The 22,118-nt window shown below is 39.7% G+C and overlaps 2 protein-coding genes across 2 annotated transcripts in view; both read right to left on the minus strand.

Moving 5' to 3' along the window:
* Positions 1-22,118, minus strand: part of iars1 (isoleucyl-tRNA synthetase 1) — an 85,705-nt gene that overhangs the window by 58,380 nt on the left and 5,207 nt on the right. The window contains exons 6-11 of the mRNA XM_050037637.1: positions 19,999-20,116; positions 19,733-19,880; positions 12,423-12,510; positions 8,163-8,223; positions 7,814-7,909; positions 3,451-3,573 (exon numbers count right to left, since the gene is read on the minus strand). Of these exons, the coding sequence (XP_049893594.1) occupies positions 3,451-3,573; positions 7,814-7,909; positions 8,163-8,223; positions 12,423-12,510; positions 19,733-19,880; positions 19,999-20,116 (634 nt within the window). The remainder of the gene's footprint in view (positions 1-3,450; positions 3,574-7,813; positions 7,910-8,162; positions 8,224-12,422; positions 12,511-19,732; positions 19,881-19,998; positions 20,117-22,118) is intronic.
* Positions 404-2,655, minus strand: LOC126385731 (desmin-like). Its single transcript, XM_050037635.1, has one exon. It carries the CDS (start codon positions 2,566-2,568, stop codon positions 1,432-1,434), a length of 1,137 nt encoding a protein of 378 aa, XP_049893592.1. The 5' UTR covers positions 2,569-2,655; the 3' UTR covers positions 404-1,431.

Here is a 22,118-nt window from a genome sequence, read left to right on the forward strand (position 1 = left end):
ACACACTTGTGACTACTTTAGAATCTCTTTGTCACAAAGCATAATTAATCAGCAGAGTCTCTGCTTCCAAAACATTTTTCTCTTGTGTTATAATTTGAACCACCCCGGCTAAACACAGCTGCCTGCTGTGGAAAAAACAGCAACCTCAGGCTGGATTCACACAGCCACTTTATTCCTCAGAGGCACATTCAGAATTTAGAATTTATTTACAGGATAAAGCAAAATAGTGAACTAATTGTAATTTACTGGGCCCGACTCGGTAAGAACTGCTTTTCAGCACATTTCCTGTTTTGTAGGTTAAATTAAGGAAAGGAGAAGGTAGAGAGACAGAATGAGAGCAGACGGAGAAATAAGTTAGTAAAAAGAGAGAACAAGTATACCAGTAAGAAAAGGCACATCATTAGAGAGAACAACAGGAAACTCACAGGAGAAAGGAAAAAAGATTGATGCATTGTTTTGTATGCACTCACTTCAATCTTTATTAAGGAACAGTTGGTCAACATTAGTGTGAATAGTCAATAGTTGTGTTGTGTCAGAACATTTAAAATCAGGGGGCTACTTTAAACATCAGTCAAAATACTAATGACATCTGCTTTGTTTGGGCTGAGATGTAGTACATCACAGCTGGACACAAGTATTTTTTGTAAAGGAGGATAGATCCCACAGTTGGATCCAGAGAAGCAGCAGATGTAGCAAAGGGGAATGACAGAAATGACCAGAGAGGTATAACAGTGGGATTTATTTGGAAAAGTGTTGCAAGGGTGTTGCACCAAAAGTCATAATGGAAAATGGTATAACTAAGGTGACCTGAGGGCCATACAGCAGGAACCAGGGGGGTACTGGAGGCGACAGGGTAGAGCTGGTTAGGAATAAGGAAGGACAGGAGGCTTGTTTTTTGGAAAATGATGTAAAATTTGAAGTATTAAGGACTGGGAGGAACGGGGAGGCAGGCAGACAATGTAAGCAAGAACATAATGGGAAGAGGGGCTGGGTATCAAACTTCAATACCACTTGGGTATCAAAAGATGTTGCCGAAACTGTCAAGTACAGAAAGATGGCATCAAAAGTTTGGTCAGATCTGTAGTCTTGTTTACTCATTTTTTGTTGCTCAGATTTTACCTGATTTGAATCAAAATTTTGGGAAAGTTGGACAGTCTTTTTTGTGGGATATACGCCTGCAAGCCAGCGCCTGACTAGCATAAGCATGTATATTCCCTCGGTTTACTCAATCAAACTCATCAAAGCAACATGTTTTAACTCAGATCTCAAATCAGCATTTATCAGACAACAGCCAGTCCGTGGAGTGAGGAGGGTAAAACAGGGGAGGAACGGGTAAGATAGGGAATAAACTTTTTAACTATAATGAGCTGATCTCTCTGCTGGTCTTCTCCGTGGCTGCTTCAGACTTGCAGCTCCTCTCATCCCAGATATTTAGGCATCTTTGGCAATTCCAAGCCTACTCTCCTCCCCCTCCAGCAGCTTCCTGTAGGTAGCGATCTCTGCATCCAGCTTGAGCTTAATGTGCAGCAGTTCCTGGTAGTCTTGGAGATACTTGGTCATCTCTAGTTTGGTTTCGCAGAGCTGGGCCTCCAACTGAGCGATGACACCCTCGAGGCTCCCCACCTTATCCATGTGGGACATCTCCATGTCCTCCAGCTGCTGCTCCAGGGATGCGTTGCGAGCCCTCATCCCGTCGATCTGGTTCTGCAGCTCTGTAACTTGGTTGTGGAAGGTCGTGATCTCGTCTTTCATGGCCTTCATTTGCTCCTCGTGCTTGCCAGCATGCTCTTTGAGGGTGTCGAACTTGCTCTTGTACCACTTCTCCGCTTCCTTGACGTTGCGAGCAGCGACAGATTCTATCTCTGCACGCATGTTGCGCAGATAAGCAGCCAGGTCGGGTCGATCGCCACCCAGCTCTGCGGAAATCTTTGAGTCCTCAATCTGCTTCATGAGGTCTGCCACCTCTTCATCATGCAGCTTCTTGAGGAACTCTATCTCGGCCACCAGTTGCTCTATACGCTTCTCCAGCTCAGCCTTCTGCAGCGTGGCGTTGTCAACATCCTGGCGAAACTCACTCAGGATCATCTCTGCCTCTTCTTTGAGCACCAGCTCCTCCTCCAGCCTTAGTCTCCACACCTCAACCTCTTCTTCAATGTAGCCTCGCTCGATATCAGCTGCTCCCTTCTCATTAGTCAGGGCCTCAATCAGCTCCCGCACCTCTTTAAACTTGAGCTCATATTCTTCTCCGATGCCTGTGGGGCCTCCCTTGTAGCGGCCCTGCAGTGCAGCCAGTTCAGCTTGAAGAGCAGCATTCCTCTGCTCTAGTGCCTGGACCTTCTCGATGTAACCTGCAAACTTGACGTTGAGTTCCTGCATCTCCTCTTTCTCGTTGGCATGTTGCTGGTGTATCTCTGTGCCCAACTCCACGGCAGTGCTGCGATAACCGGCGCGTCCACGGCTGTCATATGAGGATCCACGGCACCGGGAAGGTGACGGGCTCTGAACCCTTACTCTGCCGCTGGAGCCGCTAACCTGCAGGCTCTTCTGGGTGTAAGATGCCGCTCTCATGTTGTGTAAAATACAGGGTTTATTTTCAGTTTACAGAGGAACAGCTGCTCTCTCGGCTTCTCTTCGTGTAGCCCACAACGCGACTGACACTCCCTCAGATCACCCCTGAGTTTTTATGCAGCAATAAAGAATGTCTCAGACAGCCATGAAACTCACGCTTGGTTTTAACATATTTCAAAAGCGGATTATGACAGGCTCTCAGAGACCTGTGGCTGCATGCTCTTTATTAGCTAACGCTGTATTGTTACTGGCCAGGCGGGTCGCGTCCACTCCCTGGCCTCTGCACCAGGATGTGAAATAGTGATCAGATCATGTATGACTGCTATTTTTCACTCACTACCCACTTAGGATGGTAATGAAGTTGGGTGTGACAGGGAGGGCACCCAGTGCACTGATAAACAGTGACCGTGTGCTTTGGCAGCAGGTTTTTCCTACACAACTTTGTGAAACTGCTCTGACGCCGATTCCCTTAACTTTCTCCACATTAGCGAACAAGTCATGCTCCTAAAGAATAATTTTAAATTACATCTGGAAAACATGATGAATATTTCATATTCTCATCTCAGTTACCACCAAACATAATTATTAAAAGCCTTAAACATATGACTAAAATGAAAGAACACATATCAGAAGCACTGTTCAGAGTGAAAAAGGAAAAAATGATTATGGAAAGACATATTCTCCAGATATAAACACAGGAAATGGAGAGGAATACGAGACTGGGTGCCCAGAGAGCGGCAAATGAAATGTTGAATTAAACCGGCTATCAATATCGTTCAGGGTTTTATCCCGAGTATCATACCAGTGGCTCTTACCAGGGGTGGAAAACCCTGAAATGTGTGCTAACCTAATCTACATGTAAATGTCTGATGTGTCACTCACTTTGACATACTGTCCCGCAAAGTCAGTGACCTCTGAAGTGAAGCAGCCCGAGGCGTCCACAGGGCAGATAGGAGCTTGGTCCCTCTGGATGATCTTGTATTCGGTGCACACCCTGTAATCATCCTGCGGAGAGAATAATACACAGTTTAAAGGGTTTAGTGAGAAAGGGTATTTGTGTTACCTAAATCTATATTTATACCACATTTAATTCACTGCAAATACATAAATACACATCGCAACTACAGCTTAAACTACTAGTCAATTAATCTAACAGTGGATCGACAAAACATTAATTGGCAATTATTCTGATAATCTATTAGTCCTTTTAGGTTTTTTTTTTTTTTTTTTTTTTTGCAAAAGTGTTCCCCAAAATCTGACTTTCTTATTCGTCCTATGATAGTAAACTTAATAGCTTCGGGTTAAATGTCAGCTTTGGATTCAAGAAAAGTGTGATAGGCATTTTTCTCTACTCCCTGACTTTTTATAGGAATAAAAATTTATCAGTTAAATTAGAAAATTATCGTCTGATTGATCAATTATGAAAATAATTATAACTTGCAACCCTAATTATAACAAAGGCATGAACTGTATCTTATTACCTCAACTTGAAAATGTGTTTGAAGGAATTAAAAATATGCTATGTGGAATTATCCTTTAAAAAACGTGCCAAGACATCGGCACAAAGAGTTTCATATAAGACAGCTAACAAACTACAAACACAACAGCAAAAGTTTAAAACAAACAACATAACACTTCTACATAGAGAAAACCAGCAACAGACTTAAAACATACAGCCAATTTACAGCAAACAATTGAATTAGCAGCGTTCAGTAACCACATGTACGCATTCAGTGGTTAAATAGTCCTTAATCTTGTTTTCAAAATCTTCCACGCTTATAATATAATCTAGTTTAGGTCATTCTGCAGCTGACACCAAGATGAAAGAGCAGAGATTTTAAAAGCACTTTCATTTAAGTCAGTGCAGGTTCCAGAAATGACTGCATTAGTAACTGTCCGAGTGACCGAAGGTTGCAGCTACTGATAGTTTTAGGAGTCAGTAGGGAACATAAATAAAGAGGCAGTTCATGTAATATGGCCTTATAAAGAAAAATGTTCCTATCTACGGCTATATAAAGAGGACAAACCTACTTTCTCATACAGACTGCAGTGATGTGTGCAGAAACCCGAATCACATGAAAATAATTATCTAACCCCTTTGGCAGCCAGTTTCACTAGTTTAAAGCTATGTTATGACTCCATATTAAATTCCTTGTTGAGCTAGATACTTTTTGCAGTGTTGAAAGAAGCACTGCTGGTATGTGGCAGCTACGCACGAAAGATCTGAGTACTGTCCAGCTGTAAATGTATTTTGTATTCAAACACCCTGTCAGGATCCGAGATGGATGGCTCCAGGGGTCATTTCACATCCAGTCATGACAACATAAAATTTGAGAAATGTATTTTGACAGTGCTTTTCCTCCCGCTGTATATCTCCAGAGGAAATATATTTGTGTTTCCATCAACCGATCAATGTGACTGTGATCACCAAATAACAGAACTGTGACCAAATTTAATTAAAAAAACACATTTAAAACCAAAATGTATACGGGATGTTGATCTCAAGGGGTTACTTAACAGCCCCATGGGGACTGAGCTGAAATAAGCACAGAGTGCAGAGGAGGAAGCCATGCCAGAAAGGAAGACTGAGTGTGTATCCACAGCTGGCTACAGCCACAGGGGCATCCATCTGCCCTTGACAAGGGCATCTAACCTATTAGCAATGACCCAATACCTCTGATAGCACCGCTCCTCAGGAATTTCGACTGCAGGATTACACTGGTACTGTAGCATTTAATACAAATATTTTAGTAATTACCTCGGACTCAGAAATTTGTCAATTCTGAGTTAAAATGCCAGATTATTTAACGGGGCTCTGCGGGAATTCAGGGTGACAGCGACATGTAGACAAGCCAAGTTAGCCATCTGAGCTAGCATGCTAACTGCACTACACAAAAGACATAGATTATATCGCATTAGGCCGTTCTAAACTGTAAATTCACCACTTCTAAGCAAAAGGCAGAGGATAACGTCATCCCGGACCCTGACCAGGCAAAGCCTCTTTTCCTGAGAGGTCTCCGACTAATGATTTGAATCTTTGACTTTCCTATGTGATTTACTGTATGGTCGCATGTGTCCACTCCAGTCTACAGGAGCTACACCTGCCATGGCTAAAGGCACTCAAAGCAGTAAAGCAGCAGAAAATTGGGAAAACATGTTGACCACTTTAAAAACTACAACAAAAAAAACCCTCTGCAATTTCAGAAAACGAGCAAATATAGAAATAGAACATAACTGAATTATATTGGTAGAGGCAATGCTCCTGGACACACATGAAAGACAAACTTTTAAACACAGGACGGCAGTGAAGCCATCCACAGCACAACACTTGACAAGAGGTGACCTTGTTTTCCTCCAGAGTGTGCTCCATATGAGCATCTGCAGGACGGGATAAACAAGCTTACTCGAAGCAACGTTTCAGAAGTACATTTCTCAACTTCATTCCAAATCACTCGAGGAAGTGAAGTACATTATAATTAAAAAGGAGGAGGGTGATCCTGACAGAAAGCAGGTTTGAGCCCCGTGACAGTGACAGAAGGGAGAGGGATCAACGGCTGCACACAGTACACTCAGCCACCACAGTGCACTGCTTGATGTATATCTTGCACTCTGTTAGTCTCTTGTCTTAATCCTTAAAAGCCTTTGTTGGTCGAGGTCTCGATTTAGAGTCTCGACTAGCAGGCTTATGCCTAAGACACTGATAAACTGTCATAGAACATCCATTATTCATTAGGATCTGACTGGTCTGGACATTTATCACAATATTTGAAAACACTTGTTAGTGGGTGCGAATTCACAACGTCTGTTAGCAGTTTTCATTTCATGCTATCATAGACTTTTGTACTCATGGCAAACTACAGTAGTGTATGGAACGCCATTTAAGTCAATGTTAAATAAATAAATAAGTAAATAAATCATACCATCCTGATCACGGCTACACAGGCACATGTGTACTGTGGCTTCAACTGGCTCAGGCAAACACTCCTTTTCTTTTTTTTAATCAAGCAACATATTTTAGGAGTTCTATTAATTGAATGTGTGTGAGGTGATTTTGGGGATACCATACTGTATACGAGAAAAACTACTGAATATTTTTATTTTAGGCCTTCTCTTTTCGGTTTTGCACTCTGTAGACGGTCCCTTCGCACTCATCTCACAGCCTGCCACACATCAAGTTATGTAGTAGCTTGTTGTTGTCTACTTCATTTGCATTTTAACCGTTTGCTTTCGAGTTAGTAATGCCGGGATATCGTATCTTGGAATATCTGTCCAATTTTACCAAACTGCACAGAGCTGCATTCACAATTGCCGACTGCGGTTTGCAACCATGTTTATAAGGGTCAGCTGGCAATATCAAACTATATCAAAACATCAAACGGCAGGGAAAAGGTGACTAGTAATGACCTCATCAGCCTTCTATCATGTTTATAAGGCTGGTAATGTTACCTGTTTTACTGCGGTCCAGTCTTTTAATTTCCATTTGTTATACTCAATGAATGGGGTGTGGTTATCTTACAGATTTAATTCAGAGTGATATTTTTTTTATTTTATAGGCATATTTATTTACTTATTTATCATTATTTTAATGGCATTTCATAGTGGTGGTGCTGAAACCATTAGTCAAATAACCTGTTAATTACCACTAAGGGCCTGTGTCCTCATAGCATAGCGCTTGTGCCTTTATTCAATTGTTCCCAATGATGCGACCACATGCTGACACATAGAGAAAAGGCGCCTCATCCAGCATCTTTTTTCAGACTGCTTTTCATCTTTTATATGCGGCCGTCCTGAGCATTTTAGCTGAAAATGTGTGAACTTTTCAGAAAGGCGCTGGTGACGTCACTGCTGCTCCTTTACCTACTGTATGACATGTCAGTCAGAAACTATCACAACAACGACAGAAAAGCCGATTTGTGGGAGCAGATCAGTTGGACACTGGATGCTGCTGGTGATTGTTGTGATTTTATCACTGTGCGCTTTGAAAGCTTGTTGTTAACTGTGTAGTCAACCCTCTGTTAATGCAGCATTAACATAACAGTAATTTATAAAGTCAAATTGCTAAAAAAAAATCCTGCTCTCTGTTTCAAATAATTCTCCCTTGAATCTCTTTGGGTTTCTTTGGTCAGAAGGACAGTTGCGATGGGCAATTTTATTTCTATTTTTCTGACATTTTATGAACCCAAAGATAAATCTCTTGATTAAAAACAAAGCACAAAGCAGGAAAGCAGTGAAAGACCACACTCACAGCTCCAAAGTACGGTGCCTGGTGGACCACGCCTGTGCCCTCCTCCTCCTTGACGTAGTTATCCATCACCACCTGGAATGCTCCTGTCTCCCCACTCTGAAGTGAAACAAGGATGAACACAATTAGATGAAGAAGGGCGAGTGATGAGGAAGCAAAAGAAACAGAGCCACAGATAGTGATAGATAGAGAGAGATTAAAAGACTAGCGAACGAGATTTAGAGAACGTGAACTGAGATGCCAATTTGTGGTCGGACAGGTAATTAAAGTGAGACATAGGTCTGTCTTTATTTTGTGACAAACAACACATAAACCTGTAGAACACAAAGGAACAACGACACAAACCACTAACCTTGGCAAAGTACGGGAAAAGAGGCTTGTATTTTTTCCCGTTCAGCGTCTTGCCAGGAAATCTAAAAACAGAAAACACACATTTCAATATCTGTAATTCACTCTTATTTAATTTACTCAGTTTCTCTAAACAGTGCCCTCTGACTGTCCAGCTATTGACACGACTCTCCTAAAAGGATGCTAGAGTTCTCCTTTGTAAAGATGCACATACAATATCTATCCATTATAAAGTCTGACATCTCTATTAGGGCTACAACTAATAGCTATGGATGTTGCAGATTAATCTGTTGATTTTTTTCTTGATTAATTGGTCGGTTTAAAAATGTTAGAAAACAGTGAGAAAAGCTTGTTACAATATCACAGCGCAGTGGTTTTTAAAAGGTTTTGTGCCCAAGGGACACCAAAGGACAAGCCCAAATCTCAAGGCACACCTGTATTTATATCTGTGCACAACAGCCTCTATAATGTGTTATCACTCTTATCACAACTTAAATGTATGTTTATTTTTTCTAATATCAAATAACGATTGACAACCAACTATTACTCATGAAATATTTAACTAAATGATTGAAGAATTAATTTTAAACTTTTTAAAATTACATCAAAGCACCAATAACACATCCATTTCAATGGAAAATAATGCAAGATAATGTGATGTGTCTCACACTTACAATTCCCACACAAGAACGGTGACAAATAGGTTCCCGGTGAAGGCTTTTTAAATTAAATAAATTACATTTGTTAAATAGAGTTTGCCTCTTTATTAGGAAATGGGTCTACACAACACACTGATACAGTCAATTAAAAATCCATTCATAACTTTTTGTGTAGGCCCAGTTGAATATTGCAATAATTATGTGTGGTAATCACAATATCCCACTGTACATCTAGATTTGCTTCGGGGCACACCATTTGAGAACCACTGTCATAGCGCATATCATATGTGACTTCATCAAATGTCTTGTTTTGTCCAAACATTTCCAAATCTAAAAATATTAAATTTACTATAATGTAAGACCAAGGAAAGCAGCAAATCTTCACATTTGAGAAATATAATATTTTGGGGCATTTTTGCTTGAAAAATTACTGATACAATTAATTGATTATAAAAATACTTGCTGTTTATAATTTTTTTTTATCATCAAATAATCAATTAACTAATTATCGATTAATCGATGCAACTTTCAGTCCCTTAAAATAAAAACCAGATGTGACCTCGAGGAGGGTTTGTGTTATTTCAGCAAATAATATGGCATTACAAAATTATTTTAGACTACTTTTTTTTCTTTAATTGGAAAGAATGATAACCAGTATCATAACCATGTTCATATAATTTGTTTTTGCCTTTTAATTTAATGCCTTATTGTTATTTACTCCCTTTAATGGGCTTTGTTGGTGCATAATTGTTGAAAAAAATGGACATAATTGGAAAATTGTTAATACAGACCAAAATAAATTGCAACTTCCAAAATGTTTTGGCCTGGTGGGAATTTAGATGTGTAAAATGCAGGATTTAAATAATGTCAGGGTTTATTTTTGCTGTTTTCTGCTGGAGAAACCCCACACTTTGGAAACCAAACCTACACCATCCACCAAAGGCTGACCAGAGCATCTTAAATGCACCACAGAATATAAAACATGATATATGATATTATTGCTTTTTGACTATTCCCATCACTTTTATTTGGTCAGGACAAAAACTGCCACAGGATCTCCTGACATCTCAATTTAAGGTTTAAGTTATTGTTGGCAGCTGAGTCACTCATGCTACTCTGTTTTTGTAATTATTGTGCTAATAAAGACGTTTCTGCCTCTGTGTATGGAGACTTTGTCCCCGTGGAAGACGAGGCTCCTGCCAGTTAAGACGTTTTTCAACATGTCTTTTTTATTGGCAGTTAATTTGTCCAATATAGTGAGGAGAAATCCTGCCTGGAAATGTGCTCCATCAGGTTTCAGTATATTCTGTAATCTTTAAACATGCTCTGCTCGTCCCCTTTGCTCCTGCATCATCCACTGAACTGGAAAATTGGGAATTAGTTTTTTTTTCTTGGTGCTGACTGAACAACACACAGCTGGTAAAATGCACATCTGCTAATTCTCCTGTCAGTAACTTTATCCTTGTTTCTTTAACTCTGAGAGACAAGTTATAACTCAGGAGAAAACCTTTCACAGTTAAATAAATACAAGTTTAAAGTTTGATGAAGGACCATAGCTACTGTAGGTTTGAGTTCTCTCAACTTACCAAGTTTCAGTGTTGCAAGTGCAGAATATTAAGGTTATATTCACCACCCCATCATAATAACCATCATCCATCATCATTATGTTGAATGTTTGGAACTGTCACCTTTATCACCTACATTTACTGCAACCTCAACTTTTATTTTAACTTATTTATAAGGGGTAGTGTGGGAGTAAAAGCTGATGCAAACACCTGATGCAGGGTTTCCCAAACATTATTTTTTATGTGGCAGCCCGCCACAATATCAGCATTCACTGCTACATATTATGTTTCTGTTTATGGGTCGTCTCTGTCTCTGTCAACCTCTCTCTCTCAAACACATTGGCTGCATTTCTAAATACTAAGAGCATCAGAGCGCACTCTGTCACAAACTGGACTGTTTGTACATTTAAGGGAAGCACTGATTTATAGGCTGATATCTGCCTTGTTGACTGTCTATCGTCAAATGAGATGAACTTCACCGATGGCAGTGGCCAATGTTTTTCTGTTGTAACACATTTTGCACAGGCTGAAAAGCAGGGGTCAAGACTCACAGCCACAAACCTAAATTAATGAGCAGGTGCAAGAAGAATACAATGACTGTTTGACAAATGGGCTCAGGGATCTCACTGTTGTGTGACGAGAGGGCTTTGTAGCCGCCGGTGTCCCGGTGACAATAAAAAACATGTTTGGGACGAACAGAGATCTTCCCCGGGATGCAGTAACCTCACTATTATTGCGACAGAAGATGCACTCTATTGTTTTACCTGATAATGCTACGTTGAGAACAACACACAGCTGGTAATATGCACATGTGCTAATTCCCCTGTCAGTAAATTTATCTTTTTTTTTTTTTTAAGATATGTTTTTGGGGGGCGTCGGTGGCTTAGTGATAGAGCAGGCGCCCCATGTACAAGGCTGTTGCCGCAGCGGCCCAGGTTCGACTCCAGCCTGTGGCCCTTTGCTGCATGTCATCCCCTCTCTCTCTCCCCTTTCACGCTTGGCTGTCCTATCCATTAAAGGCAAAAATGCCCAAAAACATATCTCGAACCTGGGCGTCTGCGGCAACAGCCTTGTACATGGGGCGCCTGCTCTACCACTAAGCCACTGACGCCCCAAATTTATCCTTGTTTCTTCAACTCTAAAAGACAAGTCATAACTCAGGAGACATATGAACAATGAATTCACGTTGACATCAGCAGGATGAGAGCTAGTTAGCATTAGCTGATAGCAGCCGGCGGCCACAACTAACATCTCACGGACATTGTACTGAGTTGCATTATGATGCGTTCAAGCTTTATTCAGTAAAAAATTAGTACTAGGTGGAGGTAGATTTTAGCACTCTCATGATGTGTTCAATGTAATCTTGTAAAATGTAGTTTTTGGCAGAGCACCAAGCGCAGTGCAAGTGAAACTTGACCATACAGAAATAGAGCGTTCTATTTCTTGGAAAATCAGAGCTCTCATTTCAGTGTAGAGAGTCAGATTAGATTTAAAAACACAACCAGCACTGCCTGAGCAGCTGTCTTTATTTGACAATAATTAAATAGGACTGGACTGTGCTGTTCAATATTTATTGTGCCATTCTGGGAACTTATTTCCCCACTGAATCAGCAAAGGACTGTTGTATTTTGGCACATAGACTGGGGATCACGGGGTTAAATGAATAAATTAGACCTCAAGCACATTTAGTTTTTGCTAACTGACCCAAACACACACCACCTGCTCTGATTTCTCTCTGCTTGCTTCCCACTAGCTAACGGTCAAGTGTAGTTTAATATGATGGGCGGGGGTTTGATGATTGGATGCATCTATGTAACCGCCCCCGAGTTCATGGTGAATCATCAAAAAGAGGGACTTGGTTTTAAAACACTCTTATTTTTGACAAATATTCAGAATCTAACGAGAGAAAAATGAACAGTTACCACAGAGTCAAAAGATTAGAACTTGAAAAGTGTATTTTTCATATCACTGTGTCTTTCAGATATTAGTCACTTACTCTTATTTTTGTTTTTTTGTGGCTCAAGTGTCTTGCGTACTTACTTGTCCAGGAGAGTGTACTCGCTCTCCGACTTGAACAGAGCTCCCAGCCTGGCCTCCATCATGATGTAGACCTTCCCTGTGGTGTTATCTGACAGACGAACAGACAAACACACATGAATGAATTCGTTACGATTTTACACTTGCTTGCCGCTCACACGTCTGTGTGTGTGTGTATGTAATGTATCCATGTGTACTTCTCATTAACCCAAGACTCCTTATATTAAGATCTGTGCTGCTGTAACATGGAGGCACACTTTAAACAAGAGCACGTCTCATTGTAGGACACAAACAGTAAGAACAATAGATGAAGATAAATCAAAGAGCACCGACACGGCATGAGGACAAATTAAATAAAATCACACTTTTAGTGCTTTTCTCAACAAATTCTGTTTGTACTGCACATCTTTGATTGAGATGTGTGAATTTAAAATCTGCAAAAGAACTGTTAAGATGAGCAAAATTGTAGAAATTAATAAAACCTGACTGAACTAACCTTTAATTTGAAGTTTATTTTTAATGTTAAAATTGAATATTATTCTATTTATTTATTACATTTATGTTTGTTTGTCATTTTTATGTAATGCGTTTCATTTTTATTTGCTTCTTGAACATTTGTTTGTTTTTAACTGGCTTGTGATATATAGTGCAAAAAGCATAAAAAAAGGGGAAAGTAGGCTAAAAAACAAAACGTATTGCGTGATGGCTACCTTGCTGAGCTGCTGCGGGTACAGTAAAAAGCAAATACTCCAATAATATATGGAGCCATGTAAGCCACTGCATTGTCAACAACACAGTCCTGCAAATATTTCAGAATAAAAGCCTCTGTGTTTATTTTTGAAACAGAAACAGGTGTTGAGCTGCAAATTAATATTTAGATTTTTTAAATGTCTGTAACAGATGAAGACATGGAAACTGTACAGAATGCTGGCATGATGTCAATATGATATTGAGACCATTTTTACCGCCTATTTTTGCTAAAAAAAAACTGCACGCGTCATCCAGAAAAAATAGGCGAGACTACTCAACTGAGCAGCAGCCGAGCTACGTGTGAGCAGCACTGCTCACACGAGTAGTGTGGCTGCTCTAACGTGTTAACATGGCGACCGTAGAAAAATCCCCAGAGGTTTCGTGACACACATGCGCTGCTCATGCAGACAGTGTGGTTAGGTGTAAATATGACAAAGATAGAGACACGGTGTATCCACAGAAGGGCTGCCGCTGGATCAGAGAGGAGCTGAAAATATTGATATTTTTAAACGTAAACTAAAAACCCATCTATTTAGTAGGGTGGGACTCGCCAGAGGATCCATGATACGATATTATCACGATACTTTAGTCACAATACAATATTATTGCGGTTTTAAACGTGTTGCAATATGCTGAGTACTGCGATAAGGTATACTGTGATTCATTACCTTTTTTCAGCTGTACGTCCCCAAAGGAAAACTTTATCAACATCTGTTTTATCTGATAAGAAAGTTTTCAGTCTATTCATAAATTTATATATAATAAAAATCGATATTTGGCACTGTGTCACTAAACAATATTGCCACACAAACATATTGCGTTTTTCGCCCCATCCTTCTATCTTACTATTTAACATCCTGTGTTTCATCATTTACTTGTACTTTGAAGAGCACTGAATAGTTTGAAAGGTGCTATAAAAAATAAATAGATAAAATAATAAATAGATAAAATAAATAAATAAAGGTTTGACTGATTGATTGACTGAAACAAAGAGGTTTACTGGAGCTTCTGTGTTGCACCATCTACGGCAATAAACAGAAAGACAACAACAGAGAGCGTTATCCATCTGCAACATTCATCATGTAGTCTAACAAAGCAAAGGTTTTCATCATGTGACAACTGGAGACAAACAAAACAAAAATGTTTTGAAGAAGGTCAAAGCATTAACAGAAAAATCTCAGCAGGTGTTTTTATATTTTGCCTTTTTATTTTTCAGCGCAGCTTTCAAACCTCACAGTGAATGTAATGAGGTGGGAATAAAGATACTGATCGATGAGATGAAAAATGATTTCTTTTTATTCCTGTTTTAAAGTCAGCCATCTAAAGAGCCCTGCAGAATGATTTATGTTCACTGAACTGAATTGTATGTATGATAAACAGTGACTCATTAAACATGGTTCAAATCCAGGTATCTAATAGCCGTCATACATGCACATATGTGAAACCTCAATGTCAACTCCTGCGTCATAATAACATAGTGAGCTATAAAGTCAAGGTCAGGTAAGAACCCCATCATGTGGCTACAACCGACTGGGCTTATTAAAACGTCGCCACCTCATGTGGGATGACTGCCTGACATTTTGGAGACTGCACCCTCCTGGAAAACTGGCCAAATGGGAAATTTTAGGACAGGGGATGTTGAAAACATCAGGGACAACAGTTGTGAAGAGGGCAAAACCCCCAAACTGCCTGTGACAGTGAGACACACAAAGAGAGAGAAGGGGGGCAGCATCAATAAAAGATGTTTCTTCTCCTCAGTGGTGTGACAAATGACTGCACAGCTCAGACCTGCCGCTGCTGACAGCCCTCAACTCAAACAGCAACAAAGGCAGCGAGGGGAAGAGACAGACATAGAGAGAGACAGAAAATAAGAACAACGAAGGACAAAAACAGGTGCATGTGGAGGCAAAGAGAGCGATAAGAAAATGAAGGAGGGGAAATTTGGATGAAGATGGAGCGAGAGAGAGAGAGAGGGAGGACGGGAGATAAAAAGAGACTGAGCTGATAGAAAAAAAAAAAAAAAAAAACATTCATTGGTATTCCAAGGCGGTCTCCCATGCAGCACAGCACAAGCAGTGCAGTGAGGATGGCAGACTATGCTTCAACAGTGCCCCCTGCAGGATCAAACAGGCTATGACAAGCTGGTATGAATCTAGGTCATCCTTTTAAAAAACCACCAGTTTCTCTCTCAGGGAACCAAAAACTACAGCAGGAGGGTAACACAAAAACACTAGCCACCTCTCTGGAGTATTCTCTCTTTTATATTTGAACAAGGACAACACTTTTTTTAAGCGACCTGATTTCAGGTTCATCCACGTTCCTCACGTCTGAACCGCACACAAATGTAGATGACTTACACATGAACAAAACTGTTGGTTTATGTTACAGTGAAAGACCTTTTTCCACAGAGGACATTTTGACTTTTCACTATAGGAGAAGCACAGGTGTTAAGAATGAAATTCATGATGGTTGAATTCCATTCAGACGCTTCAGTGTCGGGGTACTGGTGTTGTGCGTGCTGACTCACTATCATTGCTTACAGTTAGACCTGAATATATCAGAGTCATAATCAATGTTAACACCTGTGTTTTGTTTTTACTATGTCAAGTCAAAATGTCTGCTGTGAAAAATAATAAAAAAAGATATTTCCAAATATCTCTCAGTTTCCTACTATAAACTAAAAATGCTATTGCTGCTATTTCAATGCTCTGAATGTCGTATATGCTATGCAATGATATGGTGGAGTAATGGCATCGTGAGCAGACAGTGAAGTCACACTCCCTGTGAGCTGTAATCTGAGCTTCTCTGTTTTTTGCTGTGGTAGACGGTCCAGCCACACGAGCATATTAGTGCACGTGAGTCCCTGTGTGTGTATTGGCTCAGCGTCCAAATATATCTGACGTGCTTGTGACATATGAACCTTCTAGGACCGCGAGGACATGTATGGCTGGCTTGGTGATCGTCCCAAGAGTTAGAACAAAACATGGAGAAGCAGCACAAACCTGAAATAGCCTTCCAGATGTTGTCAGACAAGTCCCGAATGTGATCTCTTTTAAGTCAAAGCTAAAAACATTACTTTTTTACACTGCCTACTCCACCTTGTAATGACTGCAAAAATATTTTTAAACTCAATTTTATATCATTTTAAATAATGTTTATTAATAATTTATATTTTTTTTTTATCTTTGCACCTTTTACACATTTTAATGGTGTTTTTGATTTGTAAATTATTATATATTTTTTTCTCTTTAGTCATTTCTGTATCCTTTATTATGTTCTATATTTTATTGCTCTGTAAAGCACTTTGAATTGCCCTTGTGTATGAAATGTGCTATACAAATAAAGCTACCCTGCCTTGCCTATCCTACTGAATAGCTAATCCCTGCCACTCCGCACTGCGCTTATACAGCATTTAATACTGATATCGGAACCGTTTCATCGCGGACATGTAGCACTCTCCCTGCAGTGCCCCCCTCTTCCCCCGTGGTTGCAGCTCTGAATACAACAGCCTTCCAAAAATTGATTTAAAATAAATGGAGGTGGATAAAATATTAGAAGCACCAACAGTATAATAGTGCAGTTCACCAGCACCACAAACTACAACTTCCAAAATAACCATGAAGATGGATTAACACCTCTCTTGAACAGACCTAACAAATGAACATTATAACTTTTATGAAGGTAGGATTTTTTTCAGGGCATAAGACTGCATCAGTTTTAGCTACGTGTACTGAATAAACTGGCAACTGTGTGTACATACACCCTATGTCTGACAGCAGTGAAGCACAAATACTTGACAAAAAGCACCGTCTTAACATAAAATTACGCAGAAAAAAAAAACAAGACAGTAGCATTAAATGTGGTTGTTGTCTATTGTCAGTTTCAGAGAGAGGGAGCAGGTTTCAGGTTACATTTGGATCATAGATTGTGCCTTTCCAAACACATCGATTTTCAAAACGCTTCTTAGTGCAACCTGAATGTCGAGGCCATTAGCAAAATTAATACACAACTATATTTAATTGTCTTTTGTTTAACTCTGACAGGGACACTTTACGTGGGTGGGTCTACATGCACTTGGAGGACAGATAATGTTTTTAATGAGCCTTCATGAACATCAGTTATGCCTCAGAATAGAGTTACTGCTCATGGATGTGAAGCGTCTGCTTAGTTGAAGATAAAAACTAAGTTGCAGTCAGAGAGAGTCTCCTGTCATACAACAAAAAAACAGTCCTGTTTCATCAGCTAACACTTAGCCAAAGGCTAAAAACTCCACCAACACAGTATGGTTCAGAAATCCCTTCCTCTGGGTGCATATTTGCCAAGGCAGCACTCCTCCTCTGTTAATTTGTTTTTGTTTGTTCTTTCCAAATAAAAACACCCATCAGCTGATATTGTGGTCCAGAACACTCAACCCACAAGGGAAACAAGATTTTATAGTCAGAAAACTTTGGCCTCAGGCTACAGCGTTTAAGCAGCATCGTTCAACAAAACTATCAGTCCTGGAAACTCAAGTAATCCACAACACAAACATGTTTGTGGGCAGATATTTCCTTTTTTCCCCCGACAATAACGTGAAGAAAACACAAACGACAGCAACAAAATAATGGTGTTTCTTGGCAATAATATGAAAGTATCCTGACCACACGGAGAACACTGGGCGCAGATTGTATTTGGACAAAACAGTTCAGACCAGCAAGCCCTGCAGAGAAGCATTCAGTCCCAATCAGCACATCAGGGGTTCTTTATGTTGGTACTAGTGACCACATCTTGATTTTCAAGAACCTAAGCTCTGACCAAATTTCATATTACACACCAGTCCTGAACACATTATGAGCATGTAGTATGTACACACTAGAAAAGTGACAAAATATCAAAATGTCACCAGGATAAGTTATATAACACCCCACTAGAGATGTTTGCTAGACAATTACATGTTGCTACCCTCGCTAGTCAAGCCCAGAATTACGGTTACAGTTGAACGTACTAAGATACCCAGATGAAAACAGGTGTTTGAATCAGCATGCTACAAAAACAAGTGGCTCGGATCATCAACAATGCCGCCCCTTCCTCTCTTTCTCCCTTTCACACGCACAAACACACAAGTATGCACTCAGACTCAGTGGATGAAACTACATGGTGATGAGTCAGTACCTTTAATACTCTGTAGGATAATGTGCAATGTTCATAATGCATCGTGCAAAGGGTCACAGGTTTCATCAGCATTTAAAATCCAACTTGGTTATTGCAAAAATGCAATTAACATTTTGAAATGGCTCCTATAATATAAGCAATATTTTTTGGACAATGTTTGACCTTATTGATCAAATTGTGCCTGTTCTATGAGTGTTTACTTACATTTAAAACTAGCCGACTACTCTAAGTGTAAACTTCCATTGAAATGTCAGGTAAATATGTTATAGGAACATCCCCACACTCTCCTAATCTCTCCGTCTTCTGAAAGTTTTAAAGCCAGCTTTGGAAAAAATACGTATTCAAAGGCCAGATGAGGTATGAGAAGAAAGTCTCAAACACATACACAACGCTCAAACATCACCAGATACTGTCTTCTACAACTTAGAATACTGCAAACTCCATTACTCCAAGGTAAAAGTACACAGAATATATCCAAACGTATCACCCACGTGTGATAAATATCATTATTCAGAGGCACCTCTTTTTCATAGCTTTATATTATGGCCCAAGGCTTCATGTTTGTGATCTGATATCTTCAATAACATCTCAGAAATGAATGCTCCACTAGAACCAGAACCTTCATTAAAATTACTCTTGGTGTATCTGAAGCACAAAGAGGGCTCACCACAGCCCAACAACAATTCTTCTCTTATTGCCTCATTGCAGCAAAAAACCCCTGGCTACTTAAATCAAGGAAAGAAACTACCATCTCTACCTACAAAATGTGGCAAAATGATCTTAACAGTACATTAAATTTGAAAAGGGTAAGATAGCTTAAAAGGCAGACTTTGGCAGCCCATCCTATCACACCTTGCACATAGAACTTGCTGAGTTGAAGCCTAAACGTATACACCGTTTCATTTTAATTACTGACCTAAATGAGTGAGAGAAGGAGACAGGGAGACAGGAGAGGTTTAGGAAGATAAAGAAGACTAGGGGGGGAGATAAAAGTAGCAAATCAATGTTCCTGGACTGCCTTATCTAAATTATGTTAATATTCTTAGAGTTAGGTTTATGTCTTTTATTTAGTATATACATTCTTTTTATCCTTGTCAATTTTTATTTGATTTAAATGTGTTAGATTTTGAAAAAATGTTCCTTTCTCTGTTAATAAACATGAATAAAAGTTTACAAAGCTTTCATATAAGTGTAAATGAGCACTGACACAACAATATACTGTATGTGTCATCATCTTTGGCTCAATAACAATATTTGAAATGGAAAATGACAAAATAAATAAAAAATAAATATCAAATACATCAATATGCACTCTTAAAAAACATTTTCCCAACTAAATAAAATGCACAAAGGAAATGGAGGAGCTACTCACGGCTGAAAAAATAAAGTTAAACTAAAGCTTTGTCTCTCACCTTTGACCTTGACGTACAAGAACTCTGGGTTAACACAGAGGGCCAGGTTGCTTGGTAGAGTCCAGGGTGTGGTCGTCCAGGCGATCAAAGCCACATCCTCATTCCCGACTATTGGGAAGTTGACGATCACTGATGGGTCCTGAACGTCCTGGAGACAAAAAATAAAAAGATTTAGTCAATTTAATGTTCTCATGCAACAGTAAATGCTGTTACTTGTGCTGCATTAGACCACTTCAGGTGTGAGTCGGGTTGTGATTTGTGCCAACCTTGTAGTTCTGGTGGGACTCAAAGTTGGACAGGGGGGTGTTGCAGGCAGTGGAGAAAGGCATGACTTTGACACCTCGGTAAACCAGACCCTTGTCGTACAGCTGTTTGAACACCCACCTGAATGAATAAAAGACACATGAAAAAATTAAAGACAGAAAGATAGGAAAGACAAACTGCATTTTCTTTGTTATATATTGGTTTTAAGTGTTTTACTTTAAGTAGATTGTGGTTATTCATCATCATTTGTGTACTCCTGTGACATTAGTGTCCTTCAGGGAAATAAGTTAAAGGATACCTTTGGTATTTTTCAACCTGGACCCTCTGTACCTATGTTTTTATATCTAAGTGACAAATGGGAACAAAAGTGTTTGCAAATCGTCCAGTACTGAGTGAGAATGCTGCAGCCAGCAGCTGCGAAACAGGCATGTGCGCAACATCATGTACGTCCACTTTGAGTGCTCGCTTTTGCCACTGACAGGCTCAGATTATTATTCAAAGTGCCTGACAACATTATGGAAAGGATCCCTACAGAGATAGACCTTTTTGTTATGGTGTAAGATCCTTTTTTTTAAAACCAGAAGCAGCCCTGAAATCACTAAAAGCTGCCAGACTCCATTTAATAAATGGTCATTTCATCATTGTAAAACACACTTTATTTAAAGTCAACAGAAACAAAATAAAAATCACCAAAACAATCTTGGTTTGCCTTTCCACTGTGCCAAAAATCACCAGTTCTGGTTTGGGTGAAATAAATCCCTAACTCAACCAGCTAGAAGTGAATATACTGACTCTATACATGTTAAAATTACTTTTTAGTTAAACTGAGTATGATGGTTTAGCGACAGCGATTCCAGGGCTTTTTGAAATTTAACAAAAAAGGATCCTGCTCTTTAACAAAGATAGAGATTGTTTCCATAATGTTGTCAGACACCTACAACAATAATGTGAGCCTGTCAGTGGAAAACAAAAAAGAACTTTGAGTGGACATTCATTTAGGGTGCATATAGACACAGAGCACATTTAAGTTCTGTCCACAGTGGGGGGAAGAACAATTCATCACTCTCCACTGATGCCTCTGTATTGTGTGAAGGTGCCCCCTTGTTATTACCATCTGCTAAAACAATACAAAAATACCTAAAAGCTGCTTTGTGGTGGGAGGCACTACCGACGTGGTAAAGTAGTGTTGCACGGTATACCGGTACTAAAATAGTACCGCGGTACTAGAGTATTCCAAACGGTACTATACTGCATTTGGAAAATACCGGTACTTTGAAATTGATTCAATTCATTGATTTAGTTAATTTATTTTACTCATTTATGCACACAAACGCCTTTCTTGTTCCTATTGGAGCACAGATTGCACAAGTGGTGTGTATGACAACACCTGTATCAACATTCGCAGCTGGTGTACCTGAAAAAAGACGAGAAAGTCTGCCTCGCAAAGGGAGACAACACGAGACAACACCAACTTGGTGAAACTTTTGAGCAACCAAACCATGACGTCTGTACCGAGGTACTTACCGAACCATGATTTTTTGGTACCGTTACATCCCCACTATTTATTGTTCTAAAGGTTTGTAGTCAAAAGGACTTTTCCTTAGGAAAAGTACCGAAAAGTATCGAAATTCATATTGGTATGGGTACCGAAACAAAGATTTTGGTATCGTGACAACACTATGGTAAAGAATCCATAACTACATTTTTACAAGCAGTCAAACTGGAAAAATTGAGCTTTTAAGCAATAAGACATGAGGCATCAACAGGTAGATGTGGGAAAGCTGTGAGAACCTGACACTCAGCATGCTTAAGTGCAGCAAACACTTTGCTAATTTAGCCGGACAAACAGTAGAAGTTGAACCTAACTGAGTTACGAAAGGCCTGGTTTGGATTTTTTGTTATCTTAAATGATGAACTCACCTGGGGCCTCATTTATAAAAGAGTGCTTAGGATTCATACTAAGAGTTGACGTGCGCCCAAAAGCTGAAAATGGCGTGCGCCAAAAAATAATCTGATTTATAAAACCGTGCGCACGCACACTTGCACGCAATGTTCTCTTTATAAATCACAGACCTCCTGGAGTTGTGCGCACCCAGATCCGCCTCATATTCCGCCCTCTACA

The sequence above is a fragment of the Epinephelus moara genome, chromosome 24 (genome assembly GCF_006386435.1).
Source record: "Epinephelus moara isolate mb chromosome 24, YSFRI_EMoa_1.0, whole genome shotgun sequence".
Lineage (NCBI taxonomy): Eukaryota > Metazoa > Chordata > Actinopteri > Perciformes > Serranidae > Epinephelus > Epinephelus moara.